The 26,924-nt window shown below is 37.7% G+C and overlaps 1 protein-coding gene and 1 non-coding gene across 3 annotated transcripts; both read right to left on the reverse strand.

Annotated features, from left to right (window-relative positions):
* Positions 1–2,102: 2,102 nt before the first annotated feature.
* Positions 2,103–26,739, reverse strand: Arp5 (Actin-related protein 5). Of its 2 annotated transcripts, none has more exons than XM_083132546.1 (11): positions 26,561–26,739; positions 23,039–23,165; positions 20,622–20,719; positions 19,608–19,824; positions 17,205–17,488; positions 15,314–15,529; positions 13,513–13,593; positions 11,819–11,944; positions 9,146–9,234; positions 6,304–6,484; positions 2,103–3,031 (listed from the first exon to the last, which is right to left on the reverse strand). In XM_083132546.1, the coding sequence occupies exons 2-11, from the start codon at positions 23,139–23,141 to the stop codon at positions 2,369–2,371; spliced, it is 2,058 nt and encodes a 685-aa protein (XP_082988672.1). In that variant the 5' UTR covers positions 23,142–23,165; positions 26,561–26,739; the 3' UTR covers positions 2,103–2,368. The 2 variants fall into 2 exon arrangements, with proteins under 2 accessions (XP_082988672.1, XP_082988671.1); XM_083132545.1 differs by having other exon boundaries at positions 9,146–9,237.
* Positions 4,093–4,164, reverse strand: TRNAT-GGU (transfer RNA threonine (anticodon GGU)). The gene has a single exon. It is a non-coding gene; the product is annotated as a tRNA-Thr (tRNA).
* Positions 26,740–26,924: the final 185 nt, after the last annotated feature.

The following is a 26,924-nucleotide window of genomic DNA, read 5'->3' on the forward strand; positions in this document are numbered from 1 at the left end:
TGCGTTATAAAATTATGAGCGCAATGTACGTACAATTGACTAGATTAGCTACTGTCAAGAGTTGACTGCTTCCGCACGAACCAGCAGCAACCGAAAGATGATGGCCACAGGCTTTCTGCCGCTCGCTGAGGAACCACGGCGGTCATCCTACAGACAGATGGATGAGGGTGGAAGGGGCAGTGAAGAGAGGGGCGTCGAGGTTGCAAAGATCGGCGAGGACTGAGGAAGCAGCAAGTTGTTCCTCAATCAGTGTTGCCAATCCAAGCAAAATGGTACTAAACCAAGCACAGTTTGATATTTGTTGGCACTTAGCACCCTGCTTTTGACATTATGGTAAAATCTGCAAACGCCAGTCCCTGGGAGAGGAAAAATCGAATTCAATGGAATATGTTTTCAGGAAATAGAAATAATAATATGTCCAAATCTTATTTCTACTTCACCAGCAGACATGTTTCAAATGAAAGGGAGTATCCGATCCAGCGGCAAGCTTTTTCACAAACATGCCACGATCCATCTTCTATATTTTCTTCGTCCTGCCCAATTTAGTTTGTCAGGAGATTTTGTGGTAGGAAATCGGTGGAAATTTGGAGGTAAACAATTTTCTCAAACTTTTTTAAGTTGTATTTTGAACCCATGTTGTTTGTCACACAATTTTAAATAATTTATACTATTACATAACTGTTAAGAATAAGTAACGCAAGTTCAAAATGCTAGAAAAGTAGATGCACAATTACAATTATCCGAAAAAAAAAAGTAATTACTAATTTAGAAGCATTTAGCATAATTTCGAAATTTAAGCAGCTTAAATTTCCGTGAATCCACTCGACGACAAGGAGGGAGAAGAAAATCAAAATTCTTGAAAAATCTGAAATATCGTCAATGTTATTTTCGTCGGATTTTATAGGTTCCCATTTAAATATTTCATAGTTCAAAGTGAGGAGGAAGGGCCCCTTGACATACCTTGAGCATAGGCCTGCAGCTAACATTCTAAATGCAAAGGATAGTACAAGCGATACGTGTGAATGTAATTGAATGCATTTCTCAAACCTTCCTCGGTTTACCATACATTATTCCTACACTCCGAAAAAGTCACAAGTCGCCACTGCAGCAGGTGGTATAGAGAAAAAAGCTATTCAATTAAAAACTACCCTAGATGAAACTTCTGGAACCATTTCAATTTATGGTAATTGCCGAATATTTGTTTTCCATTCCAGGTCATAATAGTACAGGGTCATCCGTTTGGGATGTCAGAAAAGTATAACGCTGTAGCTTTTATGTTAATGTATATGTATCGATGCAATTTGCGGTAATGTACATGGCAAAGATGGGAGTTTGCAACAATGACTTCCGCGAGACAACGCAGCAGTAGTTCATAGTGCAATCAGCAGATGGCATGTAGTAGGTATAGAGGCGTTACGCGCGCGCTCAGTGTTCAGTGTTGATACAGAGTGGAGTGAAGATGGTCGTTACACCACAACCACGCGATGGTGGACATGTTGAGTGCTAATGTGCTGTGTCATAAACTCCCGACTCTCCTCCACATGTCTGTACCGTTTACAACCAATAAATGTTCATAGTTTCTAGTTAATAGAGTTTTACTATTCTGACATCCCAAACGGATGACCCTGTACTTTTATTACCAGCAGCATAACAGTCATGAAAGATTTTTTTTTCTTCCAAAAATCTGTAGAAAGTTTGATACTGGGGTGCAGTATAATTTCACAGAGTTTCACTGTTCGGTGTGTCATATATATATTTTTACTAAACCCGAAACTTTAATAAAAATTGGCTTCTCTGAGAAGTATAGCATCAGTTAAAACAAGTAGACTAGATATGAAGTGTATTGTGTAGAATTAAATACAATTTTGGAAATTTTACATTTAAGGATTCATTTTTTTTTTAATCTGAAAAATGTAATTTTTAAATTAATTTCTAACATGTTCTGGAAATGTGTATTATGTATTGTGAATGTTTTGTGTCCTACATTTTGGGACATTATGTCCTACATTTCCCTTATAGCGATCTGGTAATCCTACATATGGCAATTTTGCAACCTTCAATGTACATGCGAAAATATTGTATGCTATCTAAAATTCTTACTTAAAGGTTAAAAAGGCACTGATTACACTGTCTATATTACTGCATTGCTGTGAACATTTATTGAATCTGAATAAAATAGAATGGTAAATTTTAATCCTACAAAATTTGGAAAAATACACTTGGCATGGTTTCACATAATCTGTCGTCGCATACAATTCCTTTTCCTGACTCAAAATGTAGTACCAATGAGGCATCAACTGTGTTTATGTCTTGGCCTTCACTGAGGTGTTACGGAAAGATAAATGTGATACGGGGATTTTTTTTATTGTCACTCAAAACAGTCCACTTCTATTTCTTCAACTGTACTTTGCACTTCTGCTGACAGTTCCTTACTGCCACCTTCTGCCGATTGGTTGAAAATAACCAGGGGAGCGGGTGATGGATAATACATATTGGATGCCCTGTGTTCTTTTAAGTATTCTCCCCCAACTTCGTCATATTCCTCCCTCGTTATGAGAAACTCCCCACTTTCCGCCTGAACAGCAAATTCCCTCGTTCCGTACCAGGCATCCATCGAGGGATTCTGCGCAATGGACACTCTGAATTTGGACTTGAATGGCCTCATTTCCAGCAGTTCCTTCTCCAGTCGAGGCACAAATCCTGGAAATCGCGCACAGCCTCCGGTGAGAAATACGTTCGACACCAACAAGTCTTGTATCTGAGGTGGATACTGCTTTAATAGATACTCGATCGTCTCCGTGATGCCTGCTTGCTCGAGTCCCACCATTGACGGCTGGAAAAGGACCTCGGGAACTCGAATTCGCTCCACTGCCACATGGAGCTGGTGAGTTTCGGCAGGATCGGAAAACCCACTTTGGCCGTCGTTTGTTGGTTCATGCTCTCGGGCAAACTCTGGATCGTGGCGACGCAGAACGTCTTCAAGTTCTCCTAATTGCTCCTGTTCTTCCTCACTGTCAGTGTCCCCACATTCCTGGAAAACAATAAAGAATATTTCCAAGCAATCTTAACTGGATTCACTGCAACATTGAAATATTGCTTGAATACACAAAAATGAGTATCAGGAAATAATAGGTTAAATAAAGGCAACCTCACTAAGAAATAAAGTCCACTTTTGGCTGTAGCTTTCACATCATGTGGCTTCCTCATAACTAGACTCGAACAAAATAAACCAAATTTATCAAAAGTGCAAAAGGACCAATTGAAGTCAATGTAATGGAGTCATTTGCCATCTTAAAAACATCAGAAAACTTACATGTGCATGCAGGACCATTAGTAGAAGCACAAAGTTTTGGTAAATAACAAAGCAACATTTCAGTACAAAAACAGACTCAATTTCAGGTTCAAAACCAGTAAATAAAATAAAATTTAACTGTTATATCGGTGTTGCCGTGGTGGCTCAGTCGGTAACGTGTCTGACTACCATGCTAAAGGTCCCGCGTTCGATCCCCGGCCAGTTCAAATCCGGGAACTTTTCTAATGTTGGAAGCGGCCCTGGTGCCCACCAGCGTCGAATGACATGGGTACCTGGGGGAAACCCTGGGGGGTAAAAGTGGTCAGGGGCATGATGCTGATCACATCACCCCCACTCATGACCGGATCAAGAAAGTGTGAGGCGTTACCTCCACACCCCCTATACACCTTCATGGAGTGGTGCTAAGCACAGTGGAGCACTTTTTACTTTTACTGTTATATCGGTAAAGAAGTGGTATATAAAAGAACATTTTGGTTTTAAAATATGTGAACATAAACCCAAATTTGATTTAAAAACTGTGCTTACTACACAAAATAAACATATCCCTTCTAATAGCACATTAAATCATTACCAGAGTATTAAGTTTATTCCTGTTTAAAGGGGTCCATTTTTGCTTCTCAAATATTTACAGCAGAATTAATCAATTTTCTGTGAATTGCATAACTCACAGGATAATTCTGACTTCAGAAAGTGCCGCATTTTAAATAAACTATAAATTTCATTGTAGATTAGGCACACATAGGAGTTGTACTACGTAGAAATTTTTCAGTAAAAAATGCAGGCTCAACCAGGACTCGAACCCAGGTCTCTGGCATACCATGCCACTGCTCTAACCACTGAGCTACCGAGCCGGCCTGGCTGCACCTGATCTTTCGCTATCGCTGTTTTACCTGCGTGGAATCGTCTCTGCCAGTGCTACTCCAACGGGATCTGTTGCCTTTGTTTAAGAGTCTATTTCGCATTTTGCTTTAATTCGGTACAAAACAGGGTAGGAAATTGTACCTCACACCTTTCAGAAGGATGAAAAATTAACATTGCAATGTGTTATTTGACATTCGTGTTTTCGTCAAAAAACAAAAAATGCATGCCTCTAACCATTAGACAAAGGATGGCAATTATTATTAGAAAAAAATACCAACATAAAGTGCAGTGTTTCTGTGTGGAATCCTGAAAACATATGACAGTCACCTCACAATAAACAAATGGCCAACAGGCAGCCATCTTTACTTCCTGTCAGCCAGGCAGCCATATTGAATAGGACAGTCATTTGCCAGCCAGAGATGGAGCAGGACGGAGTGACTGCATTGACTTTTATATTTTTAACCTAACTTACCTTCCCATGTTTTAAACTTTGACTTCTTGCCTTATCTCCTGAAGAAGCCACACGATGTGCTGAAAGCTAGTATATGCCAAAACTGGACTTTTATTACTTAGTGAAATGATGGCATGTGGTGTAAGGTATGCCTTATCTAAAGGCAATCTGTTTGGGTATTTTTCATCATTCTAGAGAGATAGGTCACTTTATTGGCAATTTCACATCATTTTAAGCATTTTTAATATTATCTCATTATATGTTGAGATTTTCTTTGTTATTGAATATTTTTGTTTAAGTGCTTAATTTCCAGGAAACAAATTAGATCTACAGCAGTTACCTCTTACTATATTTTAAATTTTAATAATAACACGTGGCGTAACAGCCTTTGAGGGCCAGGCTTACTCTACACTGCCAGCCTTACTCCCACATTCCTCGGCAGAGGTGGGCAATCATCCAAACAGTCATGGAGCAACAAGTGGTCAGCTCGATGAGCCAGTCGTTGTAGGTTTTGTATGACCAGGTTTCCCTACTCATTCATTGGTATAGAGCATCTCAACCTTAAAAGTCAGTATGGGTTAAATGGAGCACGGCATTGCCAGATCCACAAACAGAGTCGGATCGAGTCGCTGTTAATCGCTAATATCCTTAATATCGTATAGGAAATCTTCAAAATCTATGTATTTGATGCATTTTGAAAAAAAAAAAGGCCATAGTTACCTCAAGATTTGCATGTAAATGTTTATATTTCGACGTAACTATTTACTATTTCACATTTGCATTATACGTGTAATACACGCAACTATTGTTACTTCTTTCGTTGAATGTTGTATCCTTTACATAAACAGAAATAAATAAATACAAAGACAAACATTAGGATACATTTTTTACGGAAAATAAAGCACATTGCACTTCCTACGAACCAGGGCACCTGCCTGCAACTGAATTGTAACCTCATGGCACGCAATGAATTTGATACGCGAGACAGCCGGCATAAACAAACTACGATTGCGGAATAAATAACGGTGCTGTGGAGTAACAATGCATTCTAAAAATAACTTCAAAGAATGGTCAACATTTTTCTCGCTTGGTCTGTACGTGTATCGCAACAAACTGAAAAGTTTCTCGCTAACAAACTTTTTCGTGTTACGGTCTGATGGTTTATACAAAATATCCAATGTATGTATATATATATAACTCTCCTCGTAAGCAAATTAATTCACTCAGGCGATGAATATCACATCTACAAATACCATAGAAAAAAACTGGCAAAGTTGTTCAAGCGGTTTGATATTTATGGCTTTTGAAGTATTTACTAGAAAAAAAATTAAGCGTTTAGCAAAATTGCATAATTATGTTTATGGAAATTTCAGATCACATGGATTTGTGACAGGTTATACAATGTTGTCAGTAAATAGAGCATAAAAGCTCTACAGGATAATGATTTTACTGTTTGGAATTTATGACTTTTACATGTAAATTTTGTAACATCTGGCAACGCAGCGGTGGTAGAGAAGGAAAGAGCTATTTGCAAAACTCATGTATTAGAGAGAGAGGGAAGTACTCCATTTACTTCCATACTGACTTTTCAGGTTGAGACACTCTGTAGATGGAAAGACCCTTTCCCAAAGTGGCACAGAATGCCTTAGCATTTCTCCAAACCAAACGAAACACGCACCTTACTAATAGCCTTGTAAACATCCCAATCTTCATCGCGAAGTCCGAAGTTGTCGTCTCGTTTCTCTTTCCTCGCAAGCTGACTGATCAAACGCATTCTCTCTTGGGCAGCAGCTGTTCGCCTGCGAGCCATATCCTGTCGACGTTGACGCCGTGCACTTCTACGGTCCAATATTTCTTGCCTGCGGGAAAAAAATGTGATACAATTTTCTCTATAAATCTTGTATCTAGTTAGTTTTTACTAGAGATGGGATAGAAGCGGTGCCCTATCAGTATTGGCCAATATAGCCACACCGGTATAATTACTAATAATAATTTTACCCATCCATCTGTAATTTATTGTCTACTTTGCCAATTTATTACTTTTATAAATATAAAGGTGTAATTCATGTACTGTGATTTCATACAGATAATTTCAAAACCGGCTCTTCTACATGGTAGCGAATATTGGACTTTTCGTTAACATGATAAAACTAGAATAAATTGTTCCCAAATCTGATGTTTGCAGTCTTTAAGTGAAGTAACTTTATGAGACAAAATTAGAAGTGAAAAAAATCTAAAATAAATGGGGAAGGTCAAAGTAATGGTGGAAGAAATTCAAAAGATAACTTAAAAGTGGAGTCAACTTGTTCTGAGGATGCCAGACAGTTGTTTGACTCGAAAATTATTAAATTACAGGCCAAAAGGAAAAATAATAAATTTAAGAAGACCATATCGCCATGGGCGTTGCCAGACATTTTTGCAGGGAAGGTCTGGCGAATGGAAAAAGTTGAATAGTAGAAAAACAATATAAGTAGCTATTATTACCATGGTTATTATATAATATATATATACAATATTAAATATTATAAACTAATAAAAATAAATGTTATTTAAAATAATAATAATTATTATTATTTGATGGCTCAGTCGGTAACGTGTCTGACTACCATGCTCAAGGTCCCGGGTTTGATCCCCGGCCGGTTCAAATCCGGGAACTTTTCTAACGTTGGAAGCGGCCCCGCCGCCCACCCAGCGTCGAATAACATGGGTACCTGGGGGAAACCCTGGGGGGTAAAGGCGGTCAGGGGCGTGATGCTGATCACATAATCCCCACTCACGACCGGATCAAGAAAGTGTGGGGCGTTACCCCCACACCCCCTATACGCCTTCATGGCATGGTGCTAAGCACAGGGGAGCACTTTACCTTTTCTTTTTATTATTATATAAATGGGGAGACTTGATCCATCAAATGAGTGGATACCAGCGCAACTATTTTCCATTATTCTTTTGCATTTTATGCAGTTAGTATCTGAAATGCATTTTGATATTAACTTTTGCACGTCTCGTTTAGAAATGGTTTTAAATGTTAGGGAGAATTGTTTTTCATAAAGTTTGTTGTCTGACCTCTCACCTACAACTGTAATTATTAGAATTTTGAAAACTGTGGAACCATTTGTTCTTTGTGGTAGAATATAACCTTTTTTCTGTATTTTTCACTGAATGTTTTTGACCCAATGCATTTTTACTTTGGTTATTCTGTTCGAATACTAACAAAATGAACTTTATTTCTGTTCTTAACAATAAGAGTAACAAACTTTCGGCTTTCTTGTATCTCTAAATGAATGATGTCAATTTCCAGGGGGGTCCACCGACCCGTTCTACCCTCCCCTCCCGATGCCCATGCATATCACAAATGGAGTGATCAGTTTTTGTAGTCACAGAACAGGCTTTGGTTACCCGTTCAGTTTCATAGAATCATTACTCACCTTCGTGATTCGCAAAAAGTGACAGAAAAGTGGAGTAAAATAAGCCAAATCATTGAGTCAAATACTAGGGACGTTCAATATATAAGTTTCACTGTGCTATAAAATATTGTATAAAGCAGTGCCATTAAAAAGAAGCACATGGTTGGCAAGCGCCATCCTTCGTCTACAAGGAACAGCAATCGATTTGTTATCAGATGTGAAGGTGCATGCGCTCAAGGGCGAAAAGTAAATGCTTGTTCGGAAAACGCGGGCTCGCGTCATAAGGAGTTCAGAAGCATGGATGGTGCACGCGTGTTGTGACAGGGCATGAGACATTTGTCCATCATTACACTCCCGAATTCAAGAGAACATCCATGGAGTGGAAGCACAAACAGTCTCCTGTTTTTGGAACGAGGAACAACAATTAATGCTGACCGTTATTGTCAAACATTGGATAAACTGAACAACGCAATTCGACATGAGCGACCAGGTCTCCCGTCAGCTGGGTGTCATTCTTCTTGACGATAACGCTCGCTCCCACTCAGCAGTGCAAACATGACACAAAATTGAAGAATTGGGGTGGAAACGGCTGCCCCACCCTCCATACAGCCCCGATTTAGAACCGAGTGATTTCCATATTTTTCCGGTGTTAAAGTCTGAATTGCAAGGTTACCGTTTTGAAACAGATGGAGAAGTGAAGAGGAATGTGAGAATAGTGCTCAATAGGCAGAGCCCTGATTTTCTTGCAAAGGGTATGGACAAATTGGTGCAATGGTGGGACAAATGCCTGAATCTCTATGGGGATTATTTGGAGAAGTGAGGAAGGATCCTCCTACACATGTATGTAAAGTTTTCTAATGTATCTTAACAATAAAGTTTTTACAGCATACGGAAACTTACATATTGAACGACCCACGTACTTGCAATATAGGTTCAACTGCATCACTTAATCCACGCCCTTAACTTTCAAAGACAAACGATCAGTCCACATCCACTTCTACCACACAATATTTTTTAATATTGTTGACCATATTTCCAGAAATTCCTATCCGATTGAGTTGCCCAAATTACCTTGGCACATTGGTCTTTACAATTGGCCAACACTTTTGCATTTACCTTTTTGACTTGATCCCAGCCAGCCACACATCAAAATCTGCTCTTTCTTTTGGGTCCATGGTTTCTCGCACCTTTGGTTTTGGTGGTTCCTGCTAAATACAATGTTATTTACATATACACCAAGTAGGAGACTTAAGAAAGTAACAGAAGAGATATAAATACATTGGAAGCCAAACACATTTAATTGTATTCTTTTTTAAATCCACTTTATGCACAGATAGGCTAATTGAGATTGAACATGCAATTTGCAGTGAGATCTGAATCTCCACTAAGTATAATTTGATTCATTAATCTGAAACTGAATTTTGAAAAGTAAAATGTGCTATGGTATTCGATTCTATGTAACCATTGAGGCTCGGCTGGACCTTGGGCCAACGCCAGGGCATCTGATTTCGAATTTTTATCTCATTTCGAAAAGCTGATAAGTTACATCAGCTTAGAATTCCTTCTTAGATCATTCACATGAATTTTCATGTGGTTTGCTTTCGCTGTTGTCAATAGTTTTGTGGCTACGTAATTCTATTAAACTATTGATAATATCTAGAAAAACGGCAACAGCAAACCACATGCTATGGAAGGAATTCTAACAATATGCAATTTTTCAGATTTTGGAATATCATAGAGAATTTTTTGAAAGGAGAGGAAAATTTGAAAACAGCTGCCCTGGTGTCGGCCAAAGGACCAGCCACGCCTTAACCCCCGAGCGTGTTTTCCCGGTAAATGCACGAACGACCGACGCATTTTCAGCGGGAATTTTAAATTTCCGCATGCTTTTATATAAAATTGTATATCTCTGGAAGTATTAAGAAAGCTGGAGTTACAAATTATACGTCATTTTGTTCAGTGCAGATGTGGCTATAAGCCTATGACATCAAAACCAAATTTTCCGTTATCGGGTAGATGAAGAAAGAAAATTGTTTTATTTTACGAAGTTTGAAAATCGACGGGCCTTCACGCAGCGACGTAAATGTGCAAAATTGTACAAGCACATTGCCTCATATGTTTTGCACTATAGTACAAAAAATCACGCACATATTCTAGATACTTTCCAGGTAAAAAAATATTTCCCAATGTGAAGCACCAGAGTTTTTTTGAGTGGAAAATTTGAAATTCAGCGCACGTACATTAATTTTTTTTAAACTCTGAAACTAAGAACACTGGAGTTACAAATTATACCTAGTTTTGTTCAGTACAGATGTGGCTATAAGGTGACATAAAAACCAAATTTTCCGTTATCGGGTAGAAGAAGAAAAAAAAAAGAAAAAAACTTTTTTTTTTACGAAATTTGAAAATCGGCAGGACCCCATGCGGCGATGCCGCGACGTAAATGTGCAAAAATATTATTTTTGTGTGTTCGTTCCCTTGGTAAAAGTGCCATTACAAATCCTAGAACTGAGAAAATATAGATAATAAAATTTAAAAAAAAGAAATGTAACAATATTTTCGGAGGGCTGCCCCCCCCCCCCCCACAATATAACCCAAATGAAATTAAACCTTACAGGTTGTTCATCACATACCTCAAGACTCATGCAGAAATATAAACATGTATATCCGAACAAAAACAAAGTCACAGTATGTCCCAAAAGTCAGATACTACACGCAAAAGCATCTTGTCACCTATAGGTGACAGGCGGTCTTTTAAGAGTTTACTATGAAATGTTTATTTATTTATTTATTTACTTACAGTTTCACATGCAGTACTGAATGACCATTTTATACTGAAACTGCAACACCAGGAAAATAACAAAAACAATACAAGACGGCCCAGAAAGAAATTAATGGTTACACATAATGTTCTTAACAATTGTAACAGTTAAATTACATATCAATGTTTTATATGAGAATACTACAAACTTCTCCAATCAGTTCAACATAATTAAAATGTCAATCCTGGATGAGCAATAATTTTCATAACTTTTCATTAACTTTTACAACTATATTCTCTGTGTGCCTCTGGCTACTTCAGTTATAACAACAAATATCTAAAAATAATTTTTAAAATGCCTTAAAAGTTATTGTTGTGTTATTTCCATTCTCAGGGTACAATTACGTGAATTTCTTCCAATCAAATCTTTATAGAGTACTAGTTTGTATATTAATTGTTGTTATTATTTGTATTCTATCTTCAGCCAACCTCCGTGGAGGAGTGGTTAGCACAGCAAGATATGATGCCAGAGGTCCTAGGTTCGAATCCCAGCCTGGGCATGAGTGTTCTTTGCGAGTGTCCCTTCATCAATTTCATCATATCATCCTCATCTGCCAACCCCCGTGGCAAAGTGGTTAGCACATCGTGCTATGATGCCAGGTGTTCTGGGTTCGAATCCCCACCTGGGCATGGATGTTTCGAGTGCCAATTCATCAATTTTCTCATATCATTACTCAACCCCATCTTCGCAAATTAGCCAAAAGTGGCACAAAAAGCAAATCAATCCATCATCAACCTCATCTTTGCAATTAGCCAAAAAGTGGAAGGAAAGTGAAGTAAACAAAATCAATCAATGTATTCTACTTTCACTATATCACACATACAGTTTCCACCTTTGAAAAGATACACATGAATAATGTTTAAGGAGCATCAGAAAAAGGATATTAAGGCAAAAGGTTGATGATTACACTTGACAGAATAACAACAGAAAGAGAAATGCTTTATGAATCGTTACTTAAGTGCATTACCTCAACATCTTCAACGGAATTTGTAGCCACAATTCTTTGCTTTGTCTTCTCAATTCGATTCTGAAGTTGGGTGATCACCTTCTGAAGATTGTAGATATCCGACAATTCATGAGATTCAAGGGCTTGCTGAGAACAATAAAATTATTATTGATTCCACTATAATAAAATTAAATATACAGCTGAAAGAATACAACGAGAAATAGCTACAAATTCTCCATAGCACTTTTACATACTACACTGGAGACTATACAGAATCATGTGACTGCTAGCATTTGAATTGTTGCCACATGCATGAAACTACATGTCACAAACGATTTGTTTTGAGGTTTACAATAAAGTAACAAGTAACATCTCATTTTACACTATTATCTTCACACTATATGTGATACAAAAATTGGCATTATAAAAATCATCGTATATTTCCTGATACAAACAACACAAATTAATTGGGCAGGTAAACCTGCTAGCATAAAAGCTTTCTAAAACCTTACATCGTATTTTTAATATTATTTTTCTTGTAGTCTATGGCTATTACAAGCATAAAAACACAGTTTTTCATTGTGACGTTTCAGGAGAAGACACGCTTCCTTCATCAGACATTTATTTTTGGTGTGATTAAAGATGCGTACAGTTATAAAAAGGGTTAAAATTTTTAACAAAAAAGAATCAGTTATACAATGGATGTTGTCAATGTTACATTGTTGTAATATAGCGACTTAACTGTGAAAAAAGCAGTCTGTTTTATTTTTATTCCAGATAAAAAATATATTTTTATGCACAGTACTTTATGTGGAAGCATTTTACGCAATATTGTGGCTACCATTTGTAATTACAATGCAGAACATGTTAAAAAATACACGGAATGATCACAAAAAAAAGAATACAGAGCATGTAAATTCTAGTATTTTTAGACAAATAAAAACAGACTTCTTCAAAGGAGCAAAGAGATGGTGATCGCTCAGAGCAAGATCTGGATTGTATGGTGCATGTTGTAGCACATGGCACCCAAAACCTGCCACAACATCACATGTGTGGAGTCGTGTTGTCATAAAGCAGAACAACTCCTCTGGTGAGAAATCCGGCGATCTTTTTCCGAATCGCTACAATGGATGATGTTGTACAGCACAAAGTAAGGTCTTGGCTCTGACAACACACCCAGAGTTCTATGACACAGGCATCATGAACCTCGTGAAGCGCTGGGATAAATGCCTGAACCGGGGAGAAGTAGCGTATGAAGTATCCTTTCACGCGAGTCCGTATTTATTAGTCTAACAAAAACCTGCTGGAATGTACAAGCTTTGCATTTGATACACTGTTTACGTCTCACTTGGCCACCATTATATCTGCACTAGAGGTCCCTTCTGATTGGTTATGCTGCGAAACATGCTATGGAAATAGAACTGATTCTATCCTCGAGAAATGATTTTCACTTTACATCATAGAATTTTGGTAGAATATTAATAAAATGCTAAGGAAAATAAATACCTTCGCCTCAAGCAGGCCTAAGAGTGCTACCTCTCTCTTCACTATCAACTGTAAAGCAAATAAGTGCTTTATTTTTCAAAGGCAAAACCCACCAGTCAATGTTTAGTAAGTAACCAATGATTACGGTAAACACACAATAACCTCTAACTTTATAGATAAGCAGATAATTCTTGCACAACTATAAACAGAATAGTGTATTTTTTTCTCACCTGAAATTCTTCATCTTCTCCATCTTCGAAAAGTTCTTGAACTCCCAAAAGCTGATTGAGCTGCTCTTCATCTTCTGCAAGCTGCAATGGATAAAGGTTATTTTATTTTGTTTCCACTTACACGAGGATACATTAATTTGGGAGTCTTCACTGTCCATCAGCTATTCATTGATTTCAAAAAAGCATATGATTCGGTCAAAAGAGATAAATTATATAATATATTAATAGTGTTTGGAATACCTAAGAAGCTTGTTAGTATGATAAAAGTATACACCAGTGAAACAAAGTAAAATTCGTGTGGGTATTAATGTGTCTGACAAACTTACAATTAATGATGGGTTAAAACAAGGAGATGCATTATCTCCATTGCTCTTTAATTTTGCCTTAGAATATGCTGTTAGGATGGTAAAAGAAACTAACGAAGGACTAAAATTTAACGGTGTGACTCAGATGTTAGCATATGCAGATGATGTAGACTTATTAGGGGATGATATAAATACAATTAAGTATAATGCTAAAATATTTTTCAAAACTGCTAAAGAGATAGGTTTGGAAGTTAACAAAGAGAAAGCTAAATATATGCTTACAGGCCGAAACCAAGTGTTAGGTAATAATCAAAATCTAATTATTGATAACAACTCGTCTGAACCAGTTTCCAAATTCAGGAGTAATATTAACAAGTGAAAATTATATTAAAGAGGAAATAAAAAGTAGGCTTAATTCAGGAAATGCATGTTACTTCTCTCTTCATAAACTCTTGACTTCTTGTTTAATATCTAAGAAACTAAAAGTTAAAATATACAAAACAGTAATTTTGCCTGTAGTATTATATGGGTGTGAAACATGGTCCCTTACATTGAAAGAGGAACATAAATTGAGAGTATTTGAAACTAAGATCCTTAGGAAAATATTTGGACCTAAAACGGATGAGGAGACAGGTGAGTGGAGAAGGTTACATAATTTAGAACTACATAATTTGTATTCATGTCCAGATATTATTAGAATAATGAAATCAAGAAGACTTACGTGGGCAGGCCATGTGGCACGAATGGGAGAGGAAAGAGGAGTTTACAGGATTCTTGTTGGGAAACCTGATGGTAAGAGACCTGTAGGAAGGCCAAGATGAAGATGGAGGGACAAGAGTATATAGATCTTGCTCAAGATAGGGACAGATGGAAGGCTTGTGTTGCTGCAGTCATGAACCTTCGAGTTTAAGAAGGCTAGAGAGTTAGTTAGTTAGTTAGTTAGTCCTCACTGACAGTGTTGATGTAAACAGTGACGAGGACAATTCTGATAACCAAATGAAGGATTTATAACCTGTGGTGTAACAGCCTGCGAGACTTGCCGGCCTCACTCCCTAATGCCAGGGAGATCAACCAACCAGTTAAAGGGTGACGCGTGGTCAGCACGACGACCCGCCAGTCGTCGTCGTAGGTTTCCGTGACTGGGTTTCGCTACTCATTCGCAGGTCCTTAATTTCCTCACGATGGTGGGTGGCCAACGGTTCCATACACATGCTGAAATCTCAGGACAAAAAGTTGCTACGTTTCCCCCAGGAAATTCGAACCAGCGAGCGTCCCGTAGCAGGAGCACAAAGCTTTAGCATTAGACGGCACAGCCATGGTGCATGACTATTCTGTATTATAGTCACTGAAAAGTGAAAGCGAATGCTGGAGGTCAGAGGTTAAAGGGTGTGTAAAAGAGAAATACTTCAAATATTTAGCACCAAAAAGGTCATGGTACCAAAATGTCCTAGACCCACTAATTTGATAAGAGTAATTATTAGCAGCCCTCAACTTACCCTTTCTTCTCTCTTGCGAGCGTTTATCTCCACCAATCGCTTTGCCAGCTCTTTCCGTCTTTCCTTCTGTTGTTCCGCGGTTAAAACAGGTGTTGTAACAGTAACATAGGGTAGCTGAATCTTATGCACGTTTTTGTTGTAATACTCCTGATCTGCCCATTTTGGTAATTCCTCCATGTAATGCCTTGTCATATATGTGTGATCATGAAGAATTTCCTAAAATATAAAAAATAAGCTTCTTACGTTGTTTTGCAGTACACGTTTTTCACTCCTTTTTAACATTCAAACTCAAAACTATACTTTTAATGTTTAATTGGCGACAAACCTCTAATGATGGAAGATTTCAAACATTTGTTGATACCAAAAAAAATCTTGGAAGAAATACTGCAGAGGACTGCGTAGGACCACTTTCGCTCGCTCATACTCAGTTGAGTCTCCTCAGCTCAAATGTATCGAATCAGATATCATTTCAATGTGACAATAATCGTAGAAATATATATGTAAAAATCCACCCTGGAAGTTTCAGCCCATAATCATCTACAGTAAACCCTCGTTAACATGAATCCCGAGAGACCAAAAAATCAAGAGTTCGTGTTAAAAAAAATTGTGCTAACCGACGACTCAAATTTTATTGTTGCAATACAGTTCTTTCTACACATCAACCTTCTTCAACTTTATTTGCTTCACCACAAATCACTAATGATGAAATTGAGTGTCACTTTTGGGACCAGTACAGCCAACCAGAGGAACAACTGAAACCTTGAGTGTGTAAATTTTTGGCAATCTCACTTGCTTTAGACTGAATTATAGGTCTACTTAAAGGTACATTTGAAGTGTGCATATGGTTGAACTATTCTAGAAGTAACGTTTCGACATCTTCCTACTTAGCACTGCGAAGTCGCTTAGATTTGTTCCCGGAACCTCATGCAGCAGGATTAAGAATTTTTCATGATCTTTAAGTATTGTAGATATGGCAATTCCATACTGTTCAGCAATTGCCATTTTGTTCAATGCACCACGGTCTACTTCCTCTAGGATTTTCAGTTTTGTTTGCAGATCTATGCCTGTCTGCTTCCTCTTGGCCATGACTCCTGTCTTACTGCTTGCAACTTGATGTTACTCGTACTGGCTACGTTTTAAAGAATAGAAAAACACATTTGAACACATTCTTGATCTGAATCTGTTGGTTACAATACTGTATAAGTTGATTGTTGACAAGATGATAGAGATTGTTGAGCAATTTCTTACATACCTAGCAGAGGAACAACAGAAAAAAAATTATGAAAAACTTTGAAAGTTCGTGTTAAATGAGATCTAATAATGCAACGTACTAAAAAACAGTTCGTAATTCGTGGTAACCGAAATTCGCATTAACCAATAAAACTTTCTATATGATATAATACATCCCTGCCGGGACCAACATTTTATTCATGTTAACCAAGTGTTCGTCTTAAATGAGTGTGTTAACGAGGGTTTACTGTATTTCATTTTCATACATTGCCATATATTGGTAAGATAGACTAAACTACATTTTAACATGAAGATGATGTTTAAATTTCACTGCATCTTTCACTTCACGATCCATATTTGAGGGCCCACTATCAGGCAAATTATGGTTAGAAATTAAATACCGGGCTTCGAACATGTACTGTTTGGTTTGATTGTTCGAGCATTATTCACAATAGAAATAACATACTTATGTAAGCAGTTAAATGTCCTTATTCACAGTAACTTTTGGGAACAAAGTTTAAGTGTACCTCACGCACAGATAGGCTAATCGGAACTGGACCTACAGTTTAAAATTGGATCTGATCCAATGTGTACCAGTTTTGGATGCAAAATAACACTAACACATTACTTGTTCTCAGCTGTTTAGTACAAAAATAGTTACCTCGGCTCTGCTTGGTGTAATGGCTGCAAAGTGAGAGGGGTATCTGAGCTGCAGCAACCTATGAAGGAAATTTGTGCAATGAAATCCGCCAACATTAATTCGGCGACTGTGAGGAGGATCCACGAAGCCTTCAATGACAGGCAAGATGTGGGTCGTGTGGTAGCCACAATTGACAACAAGTCCGTACTTGGCATCTGGGTTGTTATACTGGAAACTGAAGAGTCCGTCCACTCCATATGCTATGCCTGGAACTCCGTAGCACTCGAACAGGAGCTCAGACATTACTGCAAGAGGAAGAATATTGCTTACTACACTTCACTACGAAAAAAAAAAATACTAGGACCAGAAGCACCACTTAAGTATTTCTTAATTCAAACATTGGCCTCATCGATAATTCTAACAGCAGTATTCCTGCCTAAATGAATAGTAATTATTCAAATAACCAATTTCCAAACAAGTGACTCCACTGTAGTAAAACAACAAGTTCCCAAGCAGATGGTGGCAGAGGTCACAGAAATTAATAGAACCTCTATACTCTGTCCCAACTATATCTGGAGCAAGAGAACGAAAACAAGTCTGTGCAAGTAGTGACGTGAGATGGCTCCACCAATGAACATGTGAGAGAGAAAGGAATTCTGTAGAAGGGGAGAATTGACTGCAGTTACCAGCTTTCGCACAAAGGTGTATTGCTTCACTCTTCCCACTTGATTCCCCCTCTCAAATCTGCCGTTATACGTGGCCTTGCTTCAGAGAAAGATGGGACAGAGTATACAAGTATTATTTCTCTTGTATTACAAGCATAAAAACACAGTTTTTCGTTGTGACGTTTCAGGAGAACACACGCTCCCTTCATCAGACATTTATTTTTAGTTTGACTAAAGATACAGTTATAACAAAGGTTAAGTTACATTCTAACGTCACAACGCAATTCTGTGTTTTTATGCTTGTAATAACCGTAGACGACAAGAGAAATCATTCTAGAATGCAAGCACTACGTACATACAAGAAAAACTAGTATACACGTATGTTTCACGGAAAAAGTTAGAAACTTGCTTATGACTAATTATCATCAACCGTGTCTTTTATTCCCCAAACATGAACATCAAATTATGTTGTCTTCATTAATACAAAATCCAACGGCAAACAATGGGACGACCACAAACTTTTAGAAAGCAGCAAATTACATGACAATGATTACAGTTATGATAAAAGTTGAACACACCATCATTTATCTCATAAAATTCTAGCGCTTTTTGATGTAAAATGACCCACCTTTCCATTTAAGATAATGTATTATCACAGTGTAACATAGTGACATGAAACGTTTGATATATAGTACAGAGGCTGTTCAGCGTATGTTTGACCAAACGCGATTCCTTCCCCCTGCGTTCAGAACCTTGGTCGGGCACGTTTGTCAGTATAGTGTGTGAGCTGTAAAAGAGTGGTTGTGTTTTCTCACTGGGCCGAAAATCCCACCCAAACTGAGCCACTTTTGGGAGGAGTACGTTGTATAACTTTTCCAAGTGTTTTGTGTTTCCTTGCTTGGCCGAAAATGCTGCCAAAACTGAGTCGCTTTTGGGAGGGTTATGTTGTAGCTCTTTATGACGCAAAGTTCAGTGTGTCAATGATCAGGAAGTAGTGTAAGAGCAAGGATTGTGACGTTAGTTTGACTTTATTCAAGAATGTGATCAGCAAGTATAAGGATTGCATGGCCCCAGCGTTTGGTTCTCCAACAAAGGGGACAAGAACACGGCCGTGCACACAAGCCACCACCAGTATGCAGGTGCAAGGTGCGGTTAACAGTTTCCAAAGACATATTTAGATGATTCGTCATCTGTCTTTGGGTCGATGGATTCTCTTGCATGGCCATTCTGCGAAGTTTCGCCTGCATACTGGTGGTGGCTTGTGTGCACGGCCATGTTCTCGTCCCCTTTGTTGGAGAACCGAACGCTGGGGCCATGCAATCCTTATACTTGCTGATCACATTCTTGAATAAAGTCAAACTAACATCACAATCCTTGCTCTTATACTACTTCCTGATCATTGACACACTGAACTTTGCGTCATAAAGGGCTACAACATAACCTTCCCAAAAGCGACTCAGTTTTGGCAGCATTTTCGGCTAAGCAAGAAAATGCAAACACTTGGGAAAGTTATACAACGTACTCCTCCCAAAAGTGGCTCAGTTTGGGCGGGATTTTCGGCCCAGTGAGAAAACACAACCACTCTTTTACAGCTCACACACTACACTGACAAACATGCCTGACCAAGGTTGGGTGAGTTCATTCTGAGTGCAGGGGGAAAGAATCGCGTTTGGTCAAATATACGGTGAACAGCCTCTGTACATGTATCAATGGCAACTATGTTTTTTGTGTAGGACCAAAAAATCCTTGCTTTACTTACAATGCCGTGTGTAATTTGGGTTCATAAATGCCTCCGTCATAATAATTGGATGATTAACCATACCCTCGGTGTCTATACCCAGGTGGGTGAAGATGTAGTCGAGAATTTGTTCCTGGGCTTCAAAGTGAGTCACCACATTTCGATCAAACTGGGTTTTCAGCTGGAACCTTACAGCCTCTATGTTTGTGATGTCATTTCCCACCTGTGTCTCCCCATCCTGCAATAAGACAAGAAATGTTTGAATAACACTTTAACACTCACGATCAGGGAACGGATTTATATGTAAATACATATTTATATATGAATCTGAAATCAGTTACATTTTGTATTATCTTTGTGCATCAAGGAGTTCGAAAAATTCAGCTCTTATTTTCCATATTTGTACATATATTAGGTTTTGGCTCATATTTTAGTTATTCGTACATATTATTTCCATATCTCATAACTTTTCTCAACATACACTCAATATTCATGCAATAGCTACAGTTTTTTTTTCAATTTTTACATCTTCCGACTGCTCTTGGTATTGTAAAACACTTGAAATTCATGTTTATTTACAATTGTTGTCAACAATAGAGAATGAGGACTCAAGCATCGGCTCCGGTTGTTACAAATGTTGGAAGAGAGTCCCAAGGTGAGCAGTCCAAGTTGCTAACCGCACCCTCGCCACTAGTTGCATGCCTGACGGCAGCACCAGAAGCAACGATTTTGTGGCACATGTACAGGATTCCCTTCTGATTTCTCTTTAAGACAGTCACTGTAATACATACAATGCCGAGACTCTATTTCATGTAGCTCATGTATTGTCTTGTATTATTAAAAAGGATTTTACAATTTTAAGTTCATATTTGACTCCATATTTTTGTGAAAATAACGAAATGTGTGTTTACATATTTAGCACATTTATACTGCATATAAATCCGTTCCCTTTTGGTACACCCTGTATATAAGTGCATTACTCCAGAAAATATAATTCCTACATATTTCAGTCATCTTGGTACTTAAAATACTTACTCTTTTCCCTCTTTCTTTCCGCTGTTTAGCAATCAAGTTCTTAAAAACCAAGCATGGCTCTTGCTCTGTAGCCCATCCTACCCTGCACTGGTACGACCCTGGAAGACAGTCCACACATTGTACACTAATTAAATGTATAAATGGAGACAATACAGGAAAAATATCAATTTTGGACCAGGGAAAGACTAAACCCACGCCAAAAATCAGCAGGGTACGAGCCCTGCAAGTACGTAGGTTTAAGGGGTATTACTGAAGGACCCTAATATTTATTGCTGTTCTATGTTGACATTTTAAACTGATTGGAATGTGGTGTCAACTGAAGCAAGCTCTTTCACTCACACTTCAATGGATCATCCTAGTATTTCCTTTTATCAAATAGCTGGTTAAAATTCAATAAGTTCAATGAAAAACTAAGACGTCACTATTAGAAATCTCCATATATTAATCACTTTATTTATCTACATTCATTTGTTTCCTTTCTTTTGTCATGCTCAAAATTTCTATGAATTTATACAACGTAACTTTGTATTAGCAATAATGTGATCATAATTAATTATATATCATTAGGGCCCGAAAAATACCAGTCGCCAGGTTGCCGTGGCGACTAAAAATTTCAGCCTGGCGACTGTGATCTTTTGCTGTACTATTGGCGTTTTTTTAAGTTTGCACGTACAAAATTTTGAAGATTCTAATTTCAAATTGCAATACAGCGAAAGTTAGCAAATGTTTTTTTCTTTATCAACGTTGTGAACTTTTCATAGAATCACTAACTATTCCTTACTTTTTGTCCCCGAACCCCCACCCCATTTCCAGCTTTCTCACATGATTTAGCGATGTTTTGAATACGGTGATGCTCAACTTCTTATAGTATGTGCAATTGCTAGTAGGTGGTTCCCTGGCGCCTGATTTTCAGAGCTCTGAAGAAGATTTTTCGAGCACTGTATATACTATTAATTCAACAACATTTTCACAAAATATAACAAAATGGAAACTGATAACACAAATATATCATCATGTGTATTAAACACAAAATTAAACAGCGATAAATTAAACAAACTTAACATCTTTGGGTCAGTCACACAATAAATGCTTCTATGCCCAAGCACTTAAAGGTTCGGAAGAAAAATCTATCTTTACCTCAGTACAAGGCTGAAAATGCTAAGTCAACACGGAAATTTTAGATTCTTCAGGGATTAAATGCTGGACCACATATGCAACAGACAAGTGCTGCTATTAAAATAACAACAATAATAAAATGGTAAAACTATCATACGCAGGAAATCGCTCTAACTCGTTCATTCTCTAATTTTTTACATTCGTACTTACCTATTATGCATTGCAAAACATTGTTTAACAAGGGATCTCGCTTTTTTTAACGAAATTAGTATCCATTGTCGACATATCGAGTAATTACTGTTCGTTCTTTTCTTGCTTCCGGAACATGCAAAATGGCGGGCAAATCTCGACTAGGGTTGTGTTTCAAACAGCAAAGCATAGCCCCGAAAACCATTCCCGCATAGCCCCAAAAACCATTCACACATAACCCCCAAAACCATTCGGGATAGAATAACCATCCACGAATAGTCCCAAAAACCATTCCCGCATAGTCCCCATAAGCCATTCTGGATCGTATAGCCATCCACGAATAGCCCCACACACCATCACGGTAAGGTTAGGTTAGGCTGCTTTAAGTTGGGCAATATAGTGAAAAAACTGTGCGTTTGGAAACACTTACCGGGGATTACGTCATCAGATTCTCTTAACATCCGGTTCAAGTACATGGATGGAAATGCAAGCAACAGCTTTCGTGCATCGGAAGGACATTATTATAGAAAAATACATGATTTAGCAGCCAAATACATTGAGAGAAAACACTTCTACGACCTTCCGAAATTACACAGAAACTCAATTCCGTAAGTACTTTCTCCTGTAAATTTGAAGAAATCCATTTCCCGGATATGACATTTTACCAATAAAATTTGTTCATATTATTGTCACCTATTATAAATTATGCACATGTTTCGAATTTCAGGCCCAAGCATGCACCCCTCTATTATACATTCCAACTCCAAGGCTTACTTTACTCAAGCTTCCCAAAGCTAACAATCCCATGTAAGTGAAAAATGCAGCCTAAACAAGGACTCAAACTCAGGCATACCTTGATACTACTCAGCCATGTCAATCCTGACACACACACACACACACAAATTAGTTGGTACTTAATCTGCTTCCAAATAAAATCTGAACCGCTGAAATTTGTTGAACCCAGGGCATCTTGATTACAAGGTCAGTCATTGGCAAGACTCTTGAATGTACAAATTATTCCTCTATAATCTTCACTTCAGTTAACCAATATGTGCAATTTGATTAGACATAAAGGCCTTTCCACAAATAACATCTGTAATTACTAAACTCACCATTATCTATGACAAGAGGAGTTTCTGCTGTCCTTATATGTTTTGTATATGAATGTATGGGGTCAGGTGTTGGCTTTAAATCCTTCAAGTCATACGTCTGCATCTTCTTAACTTTTTTTTTACAAAACTGTAATAAGAAAGATAAATTATCACACACCATGTGTGGTTAACATCATAAAAATATAAAATGTGTATGCGGAATCCAATATGTGATAAAAATTGAATGATAGAGATTAAGAAATATGTTGGTACTTCTTCTGAGTTTATTAAACTATTAACCAATGTGTATGTTAATTATGTAAACACATCATTGTGTAAATATTTCACAAAATTCTGCAACTGTAAACCTGTGGTCAAAATGCTCACAAAATTCTGCAACTGTAGGCCTAAACCTGTAGTCAAAATGCATCCATTTATGGCTTTTTTTCTGTACATATTATTTCTTATAATTTGGTCATATTATATTTATTTCATTATTCTTGCCTATTTCATTGTCTATTGCAGAAATCACAAAATACTTTAACGCTATAAATCTCTAGTCATAAAAATGTTCCTAGCTGTAGTTTTATCTATGTTTGTGAATATGTATGTGTGTAATTGATACAAGGTAACATTTCCACTACGAAACAACAACATAAAGTTAATCCCTCAGAATAAATATTCGGAGCGAATTTATAATACCAGACCCCTCCCGAATTTTGTAATATTTCGCATACTCACTAACTGAGGCCTCCTAAAATATTGCAATAAACATTGTTTTCGTGGAGAAATCCAGGGTTTCTGTTCCCATCACGGACCACTCAATTTCGCTTATTTTGCAATTTCTACACGTGACCCCCAAATTTTAACGGTAACAGTTCCGATTGCTTTATGATTTCTCCTAGCACAAAGACTAATTATCGTAGAATTTTGGAAATCATTGTCACACGAAATTTGAACCTTCCTCGAAAGAAAGTTATTTATGTTGAAAAAAAACAGTACCAGTTTCATAGATCGGAGACACATTAAAATCGGATATTTTGTGTTTCGCATGGTTCGTACTTACCAATTATGTAATGCGGAACATAGTTCAAGGTGCCATTATGCTTTTTACACTAAAGAAAACACAATTTTTCACATAGAGAGTAATTTCTTTGACTCCTTTTTTCACTTCCATAACACAGAATATAGCAGGCAAATCTTGACTACCGTAGTGGGCATGCAGTGTTTCCAACATCCTTCACCGAAAAATACCTACTATCGTGTTCGTCACTTGTGCAAATTGTACATTATGCACGGGTAGCTGAGAGATAGCCCCACGAACCATACACGGATAGCCCCACGAACCATACAAGGATAGCCCCACGAACCATACATGGATAGCCCAACAAACCATACACAGATAGCCCCACAAACCATACATGGATAGCCCCACAAACCATTCACGGATAGCCCGGTGAAAATTTACAGTAGTAACTCCACCGGAAGTACCTGCCGCCATTTTGAAAATCACGTCATCATTCCAAACTCGCATCATAACCAATCAAAAACGAACCGCCATATTGAAAATACAAAGTTAACAATTTCCGAACACAAAAACGATTTACGCCTTTTAACACACAGTAAAATCAAATTGGAACCACACCAGTAAACACGAGGAGGAAACACGCCAATAAACTCAAGGAAGAAATGTGCCTTAAAAATGAATATGTAACCACGCCAGTAAACACGAGAGAAAAAGATGCCACTATACACAAGGGGGAACGACAAAAAAATAAATGATTTACCCCTTTCAACACACAGTAAAATGAAATTGGAACCACACCAGTAAACACGAGGAGGAAACACGCCAATAAACACAAGGAAGAAATTCGCCTTAAAAATGAAAATGGAACGACACCAGTAAACACAAAGGGGAACGACACCAGTAAACACAAGGGGGAACGACACCAGTAAACACAAGGGGGAACGACACCAGTAAACACAAGGGGGAACGACACCAGTAAACACAAGAAGGAACGACACCAGTAAACCCAAGGGGGAACGACTAAACACAAGAATAAACCACTCCAATAAAAACTTTCAATTAAAAAATCTTCATTTATACTACTGTTAGGGGCTCCGCCCCCAAACCAATCCAAATCAAAATCACTAAATCTAAATTTCTATGAGTACCCGAATTTAAAATTGAACGAAAACTAAAAAATTTACATTACAACCACAAATTACCTACTCCAAAATAAAAAGAAATCAAACTTACCTTACTAATCACAATTAGCTGGAACATAAACTGGTGAAAATTTACAGTAGTTTCACCAAATTCAACGTCCGCGGGCGTAGAAGCCGAGGCCATACCAACATGACCCACCAGTAAAATACGCTCAACCGGCAACTGATAACAAGCTACTACACAATCTGTGACTACACACCAAGCACTAGCTAATTGAACATCACCAGAGCCACCTACCATCAACTTACTAAAATAAACATACGCTCGCTGACTTACCACATACAAACCACAACTTCCGGTGGATACACGGCAGTAAAGTTTAACCGATAGCCCCACAAACCATTCATGGATAGCCCCATGAACCATTTCCGAAAAGGTTAGGTTAGGTTTGGTTACGTTAGGCAAGCATAGAAAAACAAGGGGGGTTTGAAATCCTGACAGGGGCTTACATCATCAAACGTACGCAGCATCCGGTTGTCGTAGGGCAAGCAAATGAAAGCAATTGCAATTGTGCGTCGGTGAGATATTTCTCTTGAAAAATACATGATTTCCCCGGTCAAATATATTCCACGATGAAAGAAAATACCTCGACGAACGTTGTAAACCTTGGAGAAACTCATTTCCGTAAGTAGTTTCTTGTGTGAAATTGAAGAAATGTGTCTCCGATGTATGAAACTGTTACCAAAAAAAAACTTGAAAATTACCTTATGCACTTCTCATGGAAAAGATATTCTCGGTCGACAAGCGACAGTAAATATTGTAGAAGCGTGGGAATGAATGTAGAAGTAAATCGGAACCTTAGTAGAATGCATTTAGGGACTTTATGTTAATGCTAAGGGAACCTAACCTAACCACGAAAGCATATATTGAACAAAACCTTAAGTAATCGCTAAAACTCTGCAGTATGTGTTAACAGATGTACATTGAAATCGAACCATGTAAAAATTCCATTCGTAACATGATGAAATTGCAATGAAACAAAAGGAACTTGGGCCTTTAATATTTTTCTTTTCATATTTGTTTAAAAACTGTCAAACTGTAAAATAATTTTGGTGTATTCTAACATATCTAATTACTAGAAATGTTAAAACCTTGTAATAGTGTGTTGATATATGTAATTGTAAATCAATTGACCTGTTCAACATCATGTACATTATGATCTCATGAACGGAAAATGAATGAATGAATGTTTCGTTGGTAAACTCTATATTTCCATTTCCATTACATTTCGTGTCCGTCATTTAGTTCACGGACCATGCATGTAAACACAGGTAATTCCATTCACTATACCAAAATTAATATTTATTACTTACCAACAACCTTATGAGGTATGCACTGCGTAATTAGTGGATATATTCTATATGTTTTTGGATTTATACAAAATCTTTCAACTGCAGCGGTGTCTCAATTATCGCACAAAAACAAAAACCATTTCGGTGAAGACCCTTCTTGCCCGCCTTTCGTCTTCTGACGTCAGGCCAATTCGCTAGCCTCTCTTACCGCACAAGTTGAGGATAACTTTGCGTTCTGACGTCAGACGAGGAATGAGTAGGTTGTTAGGTTAGGTCTGGTTCTCTTAGTATAAATACACTGTAAATATATTATTTATGCTAAGACAACTAAACCTAATGAGCATAACGTAATAACTTAGGCATTTAGCCTTATGAAAACATGTAT

Source organism: Lepisma saccharinum, chromosome 12 (assembly GCF_977018435.1).
Source record: "Lepisma saccharinum chromosome 12, izLepSacc3.1, whole genome shotgun sequence".
In the NCBI taxonomy this organism is placed as follows: domain Eukaryota; kingdom Metazoa; phylum Arthropoda; class Insecta; order Zygentoma; family Lepismatidae; genus Lepisma; species Lepisma saccharinum.